We start from the raw sequence: 12,500 nt of genomic DNA, 5'->3' as shown, positions 1-12,500 counted from the left end.
CATCTCTATAGCTTAAAGGATTAGTTCACTTCAGAATTAAAATTTCCTGATAATTTAATCACCCCCATGTCATCCAGGATGTTTATATCTTTCTTTCTTCAGTCAAAAAGAAATTAAGTTTTTTTGAGGAAAACATTCCAGGATTTTTCTCCATATAGTGGACTTCAGTGGGGTTCAACAGGTTGAAGGTCCAAATTGCAGTTTCAGTGCAGCTTCAAAGAGCTCTACATGATCCCAGACGAGGAATAAGGGTCTTATCTAGCAAAATAATTGGTCATTTAAAAAAAGAAAAAGAAAAGTATATTCTTTTTAACCACAAATGCTCGTCTAGCACTAGCTCTGCGATGCGCCACGCATTACGTGATCACGTTGGAAAGGTCACGCATGACATAGTACCGATCCAGTGTTTACAAAGTCAAACGCCCTTTACAAAAAAGGTAAAACAACAATGTTGGACGATTTTGAAGTTGGAGGAGAAAATGAGATGGAGTTTTTCGCCCTACCTTCCACCTACGTCACGTGTGACCTTTCCAATGTGATTATGTAATGCAATTTTATTGTATTTTTGATCAAATTGGTGACTATAAGAGACTTCAAATGCAATTAAAACTCTTACCGAACCCAAACCTTTTACCAGTAGTGTCTATATATACCTGTATGTAAGTTTGACACTTCTGAATAACTATAAACCTTTAAAAAACATATTTCTTGTATTTTTCAGTGTGTCCGGTGGGGAGTTGTTTGATCGTATTGTGGAGAGGGGCTTCTACACAGAGCAGGATGCCAGTGCGTTAATCAAACAGGTTCTGGATGCAGTGAACTACCTGCATTCACTGGGGATAGTCCACCGAGACCTGAAGGTGATGATTTCCCTTGACTGATTTCCTTCACACCAAAACAAATCGATATACGTAGACTTTCAGTTTCATTACAGTACATAGGAAGCTGGAAAATAAGACGTGAAAGGTCACTTCAGTAGAAACAAGACGTACAGCGTAAATAACTCTCTGTGACTTTTTAACCTAATCACCCTCTCTCTCATCTCCTGACAGCCTGAGAATCTGCTCTATTATAACCCACATGAAGAATCCAAGATTATGATAAGTGATTTTGGGCTGTCCAAGATGGAGGGCGCAGCCAATGACATCATGTCAACAGCCTGTGGGACGCCGGGATATGTGGGTAGGGCTGTCAATCCACTAAATATCCGTGTGAATCTGTTTATAGTGTCATATGTTACCAAGATGGTGTTTTGTATATGACACCATCTATTAATATTTACTTTCATCTTTCATCATTCAGTATAAACTCGATACTTTCATATCGTGAAAAGCGCTATACAAATAAATGTGAACTGAACTGAATTGTTTCCATATTCATGTAAAGCTGCTTTCGACACTGCGCTTAAAGGGTTAGTTCACCCAAAAATGAAAATAATGTAATTTATTACTCACCCTCATGCCGTTCCTCACCCGTAAGACCTTCATTCATCTTCAGAACACAGATTGAGATATTTTTGAGGCCTGCATAGCCAGCAATGTCATTTCCTCTCTCAAGATCCATTAAAGGTGATAGAGAGGATTTTTTCGTCAACTGAGAATCCAAAGACTGAGTTTTTGAAATGAGCGCATGCGTAAGAACAGCCCCCCTCCTTCACAGCTCATTTCAAAGGAACGCCTCCCAAAACTCGGAACACGAGTGTTTACCACCGGCATTCGCTGTGTCGTGTTTTTTGGATTCATTATGTCGGACTCACCGCAGGTAACACATAATCTGCAGTTGTTACTCCTGTCTCCTGACAAAAACATTGCATGCGGCGTCTGTGGAGTGTGGAAAGTTACTGGAGAGCGCAGCCGCGCTCGTCTCTCACAAGGAACGTCACGGCAGTGATTGACAAGCCAGAGGGCCAATCGTTTATGCGATGATCGCGTAAATGATTGGCTGATGTTTTTAAGGCCCTACCTCGTGCACAGATGATGTATATTAATATTATTCCTTTCAGTGCACCTAATAAATAGTCTTTTATCAGTTAGTAAAGACAGTTTCAAGTAATATTGCAAAAATGTATAAAACAAAACATCCTCTTTAGCACCTTTAATGTACCAAAAACATATTTAAATCAGTTTATGTGAGTACAGTGGTTCAATATAAATATTATAAAGTGACAAGAATATATTTGGTGCGCCAAAAAAAATAAAATAACGATGGAGCATAATGAATCAGCGTTTTGAATCAGTGGTTCGGAGCCTAGTGAATTCTAGTCTAGTGAAGTCTAGTGAATTCAGCGGTTTGACATGCGATCCGAACCGCTGATTTGACACGAAAGATTCATAATGCTCCGAAGCTTCCTGAAGCAGTGTTTTGAAATAAGTCATTATTTTGTTTTTTTTGGCGCACCAAAAATATTCTCGTCGCTTTATAATATTAATATTGAACCACTGTACTCACATGAACTGATTTAAATATGTTTTTAGCACCTTTATGGATCTTGAGAGAGGAAATGTCATTGCTCCCTATGGAGGCCTCACGGAGCCATCGGATTTCAACTAAAATATCTTAATTTGTGTTCTGAAGATGAACGAAGGTCTTACGGGTGAGGAACGGCATGAGGGTGAGTAATAAATGACATTATTTTCATTTTTGGGTGCACTAACCCTTTAACCCCGGGTTATCGTCGTTCTAAACACTGCTTTTAACCACGGGTAAAGGAAAAGTTTCACACTTGTAATTTAGAAGCGGGGTTATGAAAGCCTGCTCCGGAGCAGGGTTAGCAACGCTTTTGCGGTGCAAAACTTGTACAGTGAAACGACGCGGTGTTAATGTTAAAGCTAGACGCTTAGCAACAGACAACCAATCGCGTGCTCATATTTGCCTACTTTGGACGGTCACGGAACACCGCGCATTGTATATGTAACAGTAAATTCAGCGTTTGAGAGGAAAAATGTCAAATGCTGAGAGAAAACGCGACAATTTGAGGGAAGAAGAGACCGTTTCATTCTTACCTTTAGAGTCCGAAAGATCCATTCAGTATAAACTCGATAGTACAGTCGGCAATACGAGGATGCGCAATGCTAGAGCTAGCTAGCCTACATGTAAACACATCGCGTGCTGCGTTTATCAATCAATGACACTGACACGGCAAATATGCAAATAAGAACGTTAACCCAGGGTTTAGGAAAGTACAGTGTGAAACGTCAGTATATGAATACCCAGGATTAATTGTTAACCCCCGGGTAAATTATGAGCAGTGTGAAACGTGAAGCAAGATAACCCAGGAAGAAGTGTGAAAAGCCCTCATGTCTGTCAAGTCCAAAAAGGAATCACAATAAAAGTAGTTTAAAACAGCTAATTAGAAAACATACAGTTTAGGAATGACATGAGAGTGAGTAAATGATGATCAAATTTGTTTTAGGGTGAACAATCCTTTAAAAACATTTTACACTTAAAGGGTTAGTTCACCCAAAAATGAAAATTCAGTCATTTATTACTCACCCTCATGTCGTTCCACACTCGTAAGACCTTCGTTCATCTTCGGAACAAAAATTAAGATATTTTTGATGAAATCCGAGATGACTCGTCCATAGACAACAATTACCACTGTCAAGGTCCAGAAAGGCATCGTTAAAGGCAGTGGTTGAACCTTAATTTTATTAAGCGACGAGAATACTTTGTGCGTAAAAACAAAACAAAAATAATGACTTTATTCAACAATCTCTTCTCTTCCATGTCATTGTCCTTATGCAGTTGCCGCAGTAAGCACAATGAAGGCTTCCGTGTTTACGTCCGAATGCTGGCTCGGTATTGGCCAAAGCTGATCATGTGAGCCAATAATGAGTCGGCTTTCTGACGTAGAACCTGGAAGTGCTGGACGTAAACAGCGTAGGAGAATGACACAGAAGAGAAGAGATTGTTGAATAAAGTCATTATTTTTGTTTTGTTTTTGCGTACGAAATGTATTCTCATCACTTCACAAAATCCGCTGTAGTCACATCAACGGTTTTTATCGATGTCTTTAGTACCTTTCTGGGCCTTGAAAGTGTTAATTATATTACTGTCTATGGAGGAGTCAGACAGCTCTCGGATTTCATCAAAAATATCTTAATTTGTGTTCCGAAGATGAACGAAGGACTTACGGGTGTGGAACGACATGAGGGTGAGTAATTAATGACAGAATTTTCATTTTTGGGTGAACTAACGCTTTAAGTAAATGTGTCATTTCGTTCATTTTCTCATATGTTTAACAGCTCCAGAGGTTTTAGCACAGAAGCCTTACAGCAAAGCCGTGGACTGCTGGTCTATCGGAGTTATTGCTTACATCTTGTGAGTAGTTTTTTTTCCCCCCATATGAAACATACTGTTGCTTTCCCAACCATTGTTACATTCATTATTTAGAAAAGAGGGCATTAGGTTAAAATACAGACCACTTTTGAATCCTCTGCCTCCTCAGGTTGTGTGGATATCCTCCGTTTTACGATGAGAACGACTCCAAATTGTTTGAGCAAATACTGAAGGCAGAATATGAATTTGACTCGCCGTACTGGGACGACATTTCTGATTCGGGTAAGTGTGAAGTGAATCATATATTATAGTTAATTACATAAACTCTTTATATTTATTTGTATCAGCTTCAAGCTTATGTTCTTAGTCTTGGAGAAAATGACACCCTTCTTCACCTCCTTTTGTATCTTCCACCCACTGAAACGGCATCATTGAGTATGACTTGGGTTACTTGTGTTTACTTGTCACTGACAGTCACGACTTAGTTTTTTTCCCAAGAGCAACACTTTAATAAGGGTTTTTCGAAAGTAACACCGAGGTATTGCAGCCAGATTTAAATCAGCAGTTGAAAAGCATTATCTGGCGCTAGGCGATTCAGCTTCGTTTGAAAATAACAACTCGACACCCACACCACAAGCTGTTCCCTGGTGTCTGGGGAAGTGTAGGAGGGTGTCATTTTTTCACAATTAGAACTGCGCCCTTGTGTAACTGATTCAGGTTTTTTTTTTGTGTTGTTTCATAGCTAAAGACTTCATTAGTAACCTGATGCAGAAAGATCCAGAAAAGAGGTTCAGTTGTGATGAGGCTCTTCGGCATCCGTGGTGAGCGATCAGGATTGTGTTCACTGCCGTTCTGATGTTATATTAGTTGCTGCGGGTTTAAGAGTGAATCTCGCACAGTCTATCAATAACATTAAGTATATTTCCCTGTCTCCATAATGCCCAATATTGTGTTGAAATGTTTTACTTTTAAATTTGAAATTCTCATTATTTTCAATAAAATCAGAATAAAAATTACATGTTTACACCATGATGCAAAAATACTTTATATAAATATAATATAATATAATATAATATAATATAATATAATATAATATAATATAATTATCTACAAAGTTCAAATTAAGTCTTTGAGGAATATCAACACTACGTTGCTTGCAGTAACTGTAACTACATTCACCTACATTCACGTTATTGAGCACAGATCTTTGTTTTTAAATTATATAGTCATGTTTATACTCATATATGGTCACATATCATAAGATTCTGCCTCCTCATGGATGCCAGATGATACTACAAGAAGTCCAACCGCTGACTCTCCTCTGATTTCAGGATAGCTGGTGATACTGCGCTCTGTAAGAACATCCATGAATCAGTCAGCCGACAGATGAAGAAAAACTTTGCGAAAGCAAAATGGCGAGTAAGTGACCACATCCTTTCCTCCTCCTGAGAAGTTTTCCTTTCACACTTTGGAATCATTCATTGAAAAACCCATATTGATTGACCACTATTATATGTAACGTGATTTAAATTTATGTTTTCTCTAAATTCTTCTCTCCTCACAGCAAGCGTTTAATGCTACTGCAGTGATCAGACATATGAGGCGTCTTCAGCTTGGCAGCAGTATGGATTCCTCTCAACACAGGAAGCAGAATCCAACATCCATGCCAGGGAAGAGTCAATCAGTTGATGTTTCTTCAGTCCACCGCAATGACTGTAAGTTGTTACCTCAGTGCTTTAAGGCCCTGATATACTCACAGAGAAGATCTTTTCGTTCTTCTTTTATGGGTAAAAAAAAGAAGTTTGAAATACCCTTGCAGTGATATATTCACACTAATGAGAGCTTTGAGATGTGAATATGTGCTGCACGCTTTTCTCTCAAAAACAAAATAAACACACAACAAAAATGCCAGCGGTGCGAAAACAGCAGTTAAGAAAGCGTTTGATCATAACGATGTTCATACGAGCTCTGCAATTTTAATTCACCCAAAAATGAAAATTCTGTCAATTATTACTCAGCCTCATGCCGTTCCACACTCGTAAGACCTTCGTTAATCTTCGGAACGCAAATTAAGATATTTTGGTTGAAATCTGATGGCTCCGTGAGGCCTCCATAGGGAGCAATGACACTTCCTCTCTCAAGATCCATAAAGGTACTAAAAACATATTTAAATCAGTTCATGTGAGTACAGTGGTTCAATATTAATATTATAAAGCGACGAGAATATTTTTGGAGCGGCAAAAAAAATAAAAAAATAACGACTTATTTAGTGATGGCCGATTTCAAAACACTGCTTCAGGAAGCATCGGAGCATAAATGAATCAGTGTGTCGAATCATGATTCGGATCGCGTGTCAAACTGCCAACGGCTGAAATCACGTGACTTTGGCGCTCCGAACAGCAGATTTGATACACTGATTTATCTGTGCTCCGATGTTTCCTGAAGCAGTGTTTTGAAATCGGCCATCACTAAATAAGTCGTTATTTTTTTATTTTTTTTGCCGCTCCAAAAAATATTCTCGTCGCTTTATAATATTAATATTGAACCACTGTACTCACATGAACTGATTTAAATATGTTTTTAGTACATTAATGGATCTTGAGAGAGGAAGTGTCCATTGCTCCCTATGAAGGCCTCACGGAGCTATCGGATTTCAACTAAAATATCCTAATTTGTGTTCCGAAGATTAACGATGGTCTTACGGGTGTGGAACGGCATGAGGGTAAGTAATAAATGACAGAATTTTCATTTTTGGGTGAACTAACCCTTTAATTTAGTTATTCAAACATAAGACGACATGAAAAAAAAGACGTGTGTCAGTGTTCCTCCTCAGCAAAATTCAATTTGTTTTCTATCAGTTTTCACACTTTTGTGTCGAAAAAAAAAGCATCAACAAACTGTAAATTTTTCGTGCACTTTTGTTAGATTCATTGAATAAAATGTGAGTTTTTTCACAGCTTCAGTGATTATAAAGGGAGAGCACGGTGCTCGCTTTCTGTGTAATTAATTCGCAAGAAAAGATATTGTTTTTCATGAGATTTTGTGAGTATTCATACTTTACCTTGACAAAATGTATTTTTAAACCTAGTGTTTTTATAATGTTTAATATTTATTCAAAAGCAAAACTGAGTGAAAAACTATTACAGGAAATGGCTAATATGAGCCAATAAATGTTCCTCTGCTGCCATCTGCTGGTTATAATGGTAATTAATGTCTTTTTTATTTTTAAATAAAAGTGTTTTCTATGAAATGTTGGATCTTGAAATGTTCAGTTTTACAAATACGGACAATCTCCGAAGGATGAACAAATAATGTTTTTGGTCATCACATTAAAAATAACATTTGAATTGCTGGGAAAATGTTGCGTGTGGGTGTCTATTAGCGTCGTCTTTATTGCATTCAATGAATCTAGTTTATTGGCAAATTAGGTAAGTGTGATAACTGCATTAAAATATAAACACATCATTAAAAAGTCAACCATTAATGGTTTTGTGTTGATGTACAGCGAGTACAGAATGATAGATAACCATTCACCGGAAATGCCCAAGCTGGCTTAACGAAAACCGCGCAAATGGTTAGTTGGCACGTGACGGCATCTAGCAACAAGGCTTTTGCTATTTTCCATTGAAAATAGTTGGCAACACTGGACATCACATCAGGTCATTCTTCAATTTCGTTTAAAGTATATCGGGGCCTTTATATTTCTTGAGCTGAAACTCACAATAGTTGTGTTAACACGACTTTTGTTGACCTTTTATCGAGTTGCTCATCACAGTGATGTGCTTTTTGTTGTATTATGTCGTGTTGTCGAACAGCCCTTGAAGAGGGTGTTATCTTTGTCTAGGTTCGTCCATGGAAGCGGCAAACTCTTCTTCAAGGACGGGAACGTCTGAGCGGCACACACGGCCATCCACGGTCACCACCATCATCACTGGCTCAAAATGACATCACTTCTTGTGAGACCGCTCACGTGACTGTTGCACTTTGTGGAAAAACGTGTTTTCTTCTATTTAACGGTAACTTCCATTGTCCACAGTCGAACACGTTTTCCTCTCTGCAAAGCCAGTGCCGCTCTATACCATGAGACTGTTTCAAAAATAGCGGCCTGTGTATATAAGGTGACCGTTTTACCGAGTAAAGCTCATGACTTGAACGTTTATGTGGCTGTTGAACGGAGATTGCGAACCTTGAGTTGAAGAACATCCGCTTTGGGTCGTAATAGATGATAATAAGTTGTGCAGATAAATTCATTAATTAAACAGTTGTTGTAACTTTTTGCTGCTGTATTTCAAGCTGCTGCTGTTTTGAAGAACCAAATGATAAAGGATGTGAGATTTACAGAATGTCTAACTTTAGAGAAGTTGATGTAGTTAATAGAGGCTTTAAACGTTTATTGCCATCCAGTACGTATAAACTTGAAATTCGGTCCTGAATGGGTCTGGCATTTATTAATGAGTGAATGAAGGATGCAAAAAAAAAAACAAAAAAAAAATGGAAATGGGCAGTTTAATTATTTTATCAACATTTTGTTAATATTGAGAAAATATTCTGGAGTGATTTGTGTGTCAAAAGGTATAAAATGGTGGTAAAAAGCACTTTTTAAAAAGTTTTTTGTGTATGTTTTGGATTTATTTTGTAAGCTTTGCTTTTTTAAAATGACTTTTCGGCATTTACAGTATAATTTTGTTCACACTTTACATTGCAGTGATTGTTATGTAGTAATATTATGTGGAAATTGAAGTATTTGTTGTTATTATCACTTAAATGATTATTAATTGGAATATAGACACTGTAATGTAAACTGTTATCATAATTTTATTCTTTTAATTGTGACTAATGAAACTGAAGAACGCTTGACCCATAATGTGTTTGTTTTGTAACAGATCTATATGAAAAGTACCAGCTTCAGTGAAGGACATTTGTATTTGCTGTGTTTCAGTGGAGCGAAAATGCCTAAAATTTCACACATCGTCCAGTGTACGGATGCAAACATCACAGTTTTCCAGTTTAACTAAAGCTGTTTTGATATGATGTGCCCACTGATATACGACCGTGAGAGATTCAAACAGTTTCTGCTCTAAATCTTGCATGTCATCATGGTCTTCATACCAGCACTCTGAATTTAGCAGCTACTTGCTGGTTCTTTCATTCAGGTCGCAGAAATGATGTAAGCAGTGTTTTCTTTTCAGTAGATGTGTTCTGTGATGAGTGTTTTTGGTGAGTGTATGGTGAGTTGATTTCAAATTTCCATTAAACACAAAGATAACACAATTTTGTTGTTGTTCAGACTTATTTGGATAGCTTTTATTCTACCAAACTGAACTGTTACAAAGATTTACAACATGAAATGCTTGCTTAGACTGCAAATACTGTTTGTATTAATAAACGTAATTATACACTTTACATTATCCCACCACAAGATGAATAAAAACGTGTTTCTTTGAAATTGAGGCTTTTATAAAAGCTTCTTGAAAAATAAAAAAAGTTATAGATTTTATATAACATTGTGCAAAGACTTTTATCATTATGGTATGTGTGGAAAAAAATGTACAGAACATTTTAAACTAGCCATAAAAATAAAATAAAAACTTGCGAGTTATTAGTCGTACAGTTAAGGGTTATGAAAAGACTGTATAGGAATAAATGTACATCTTTTTAAAGAACTATGATACATTGATTACATACGTCCTGCATGCATGAATACACGTATAAGGCTACGTTCTTTTGTGCTGGTGTGTGCATGTTAAGAAAAGACTTTACAGAAATATGCTGTAAAGTAGTGTAAGCTCTCTACCCATTTACCCAGTAGTTATCCACTGTTTTAGACCGTGTGTCGGTTGTATTCGTAAGATGGGTCGAGTCCGTCGTAGTGAAACTCTCTCCACTGCTCTGTCTTCACTCTGGTCTGCTCGTCTTGCTCTGGATGAGAGTAAAAATGGAGTAATTTTAACTTGAACTGTGTATTCACGTGATTACTCATAAGTACCACTGTAAGTTACCAAATATAATATTTGAGTAACTGTGTAAATATTTGATGTTATGCACAGCAACATGATCACGTGTAATGATTGTGAACTGAAAAAAGTCTTCACTTGCTGTTAAACTTGTAATTACAACGTGTTAATTCAACTTGTACCACCTGACCACTGCAGATTTAAAGGGATAGTTCATCCAAAAAATGAAAATTATCCCATAATTTACACACCCTCAAGCCATCCTAGGTGTATATGACTATCTTCTTTCAGACGAACACAATCGGAGATATATTTAAAAATACACAACCTCCAAGGGCAAAAAGCCAAAAATAATCCATAAAAAATAATCCATACGACTCCAGGAAGGTTAATAAAGGCCTTTGAAGCAAAGCGATGCATTTTTGTAAGAAAAATGTCCATATTTAAAACTTTATAAATTCAAATAACTAGTTTCCGGCGGACGACCGTACGCAGAATCCGCAAGTCGACTTGCGCCAAAGCTTAGACGCCTCTCGCAGTTCAAACAAATAGGGCTGTGCAACATATTTAAACTCCTCTTGTCTTATATCGAATTCCTCCGACATTTCTCTTTAAAAATGGTCATTTCAGACTTTTCCGTGAACGTGATTTGTTTTGCTCGATGCGCCTCCACGTTCGTCATTACGTTGTGTGTTACGTTGCACATTCTGCGTAAGGTGGTCCACTGGAAGCTAGTTATTTGATTTTATAAAGTTTTAAATATGGATATTTTTCATACAAATACGCATCACTTCACCTCAGAAGACCTTTATTAACCACCTGGAGTCGTATGAATTACTTTTTTTATGGATGGATGCATTATTTTTGGCTTCAAAACACAGCCCCCATTCACAATCATTTTAAACCTTGGAGGTTTATTTGGACATATATTTTAAAAATATCTCCGATTGTGTTCATCTGAAAGACGATAGTCATATACGTAGGATGGATTAAAGGTTAGTAAATCGTGATAATTTTCATTTTTGCGTGAACTATACCTTTAAGCTTCGCAGACCAATCAGTGTATGACATAAAATTACCGCAAAAAAAAAAAAAAAAAAAAAACTTTAGTTAGATTTGGTCAATCTGTTTTGTAAAACACTACAAGGTTCATCTGAGTTCATGTGTAATCTTGTTTGCTTCAGGCAACCCGAAGTGTTGTTGAATGATCTCAGAATGCTACTAATGCTGTCTGATCCAATATGGCCGCCAGGTGAGTGATTTGACTCACCGTCATGCTCTTCCTCAGCGTAATTCTCAAACTCATTCCTCTGTTCCTCATGATACTCCCTCCTTCTCTCATCTGCGGCCAGCCTCTGTCTCTGTTCAGCTAATGAAACAACAAAATGTGAGAGGAAGAAATATATAAGGATATTAAAAACAGAAATATGCTCAGACATCAAGAAACAAGGTATGATAATGTTCACAAATTATTTTAGTAACTTTTAACACAGTAAACTATGGAAGCCCATTTCCTTGACTCGTAAGAAAAGCATTATGCTTTAATTATGACAATAAAAAGTCGAAATGATGACAACAAAGATATAATAATGAAATTATGAGAACATTAACCATGGTTTTACTAAAAAATAAAACCAAAACAATGGTTAATGTAGTTGCTACACTGAACATCGTTTAACCATGGTATTTGTAATAAAACTGTGGTTATACAACTGGTAATCAGGTTACTACAGTTTTACAATAATGGAAAGTATGACAGTATTATGATTATGATAATTATAGTTTACCAAAGCATGTGGCTGAAAAGGGCTTCCATAGTAAACAGATCCTATTTTATTATAACATATTTTAACTATAATTATGAAAATGTTCTTGTTTTGATTACATCACTGTGTATATTACATAATTGGATCTCCTGATTTAGTGTGACAGTATCACCAAATTATATAGCACCATTGCTGGACATTAATACATTTTGTTTATTTTAAGTCCGAAAAGAAATCTGTGAAATTCTGATTCCACTTGTTTTGGGATGTTCCAAATGAAAGAGAAAATCTTGTCCAGGTCCTTACCTCACCATTTGAATGCATAGTCATAAATTCCCACAAGTGAGTCAAACATAATTTTTGGTGAGCCTCATAACCATAAACTAACAATCACAGACCAGGTCAAAGCCAAATGAAAGGCATGAAAGAGCAGCAGAGCCCCTCCTCCGCCTCTGGCAGGAGCTGAAGACTGAATGCTGTTTTCTCCAGCCTGCCCTGTGGT

The 12,500-nt window shown here is 37.0% G+C and overlaps 2 protein-coding genes and 1 long non-coding RNA gene across 5 annotated transcripts in view; 1 reads left to right on the top strand and 2 right to left on the bottom strand.

Moving 5' to 3' along the window:
- The window catches only part of LOC125246842, a 32,313-nt gene extending 28,932 nt beyond the window's left edge, over positions 1 to 3,381 (bottom strand). The window contains exons 1-2 of the long non-coding RNA XR_007179975.1: positions 3,003 to 3,381; positions 825 to 945 (exon numbers count right to left, since the gene is read on the bottom strand). This is a non-coding gene — a long non-coding RNA (uncharacterized LOC125246842). The remainder of the gene's footprint in view (positions 1 to 824; positions 946 to 3,002) is intronic.
- The window catches only part of camk1db (calcium/calmodulin-dependent protein kinase 1Db), a 24,609-nt gene extending 15,060 nt beyond the window's left edge, over positions 1 to 9,549 (top strand). Inside the window, exons 4-11 of one of the 2 annotated variants that reach the window (XM_048157889.1) lie at positions 722 to 860; positions 1,053 to 1,182; positions 4,245 to 4,320; positions 4,448 to 4,560; positions 5,021 to 5,099; positions 5,610 to 5,697; positions 5,843 to 5,993; positions 8,123 to 9,549. In XM_048157889.1, coding sequence (XP_048013846.1) covers positions 722 to 860; positions 1,053 to 1,182; positions 4,245 to 4,320; positions 4,448 to 4,560; positions 5,021 to 5,099; positions 5,610 to 5,697; positions 5,843 to 5,993; positions 8,123 to 8,223 — 877 coding nt within the window. In that variant the 3' untranslated portion in view covers positions 8,224 to 9,549. Of the gene's footprint in view, positions 1 to 721; positions 861 to 1,052; positions 1,183 to 4,244; positions 4,321 to 4,447; positions 4,561 to 5,020; positions 5,100 to 5,609; positions 5,698 to 5,842; positions 5,994 to 8,093 lie in introns of both variants that reach the window. The other variant, XM_048157890.1, reaches the window with a different exon arrangement.
- Positions 9,550 to 12,500, bottom strand: part of ucmab (upper zone of growth plate and cartilage matrix associated b) — a 3,968-nt gene continuing 1,017 nt past the window's right edge. For both annotated transcript variants that reach the window (XM_048157899.1, XM_048157900.1), the window contains 2 exons: positions 11,503 to 11,601; positions 9,550 to 10,197 (listed from right to left, as the gene is read on the bottom strand). In XM_048157899.1, the coding sequence (XP_048013856.1) occupies positions 10,100 to 10,197; positions 11,503 to 11,601 (197 nt within the window). In that variant the 3' untranslated portion in view covers positions 9,550 to 10,099. The remainder of the gene's footprint in view (positions 10,198 to 11,502; positions 11,602 to 12,500) is intronic.

This window comes from Megalobrama amblycephala, linkage group LG15, assembly GCF_018812025.1.
Source record: "Megalobrama amblycephala isolate DHTTF-2021 linkage group LG15, ASM1881202v1, whole genome shotgun sequence".
Classification (NCBI taxonomy): Eukaryota; Metazoa; Chordata; class Actinopteri; order Cypriniformes; family Xenocyprididae; genus Megalobrama; species Megalobrama amblycephala.
This window is presented reverse-complemented; position numbering and strand designations above follow the sequence as displayed.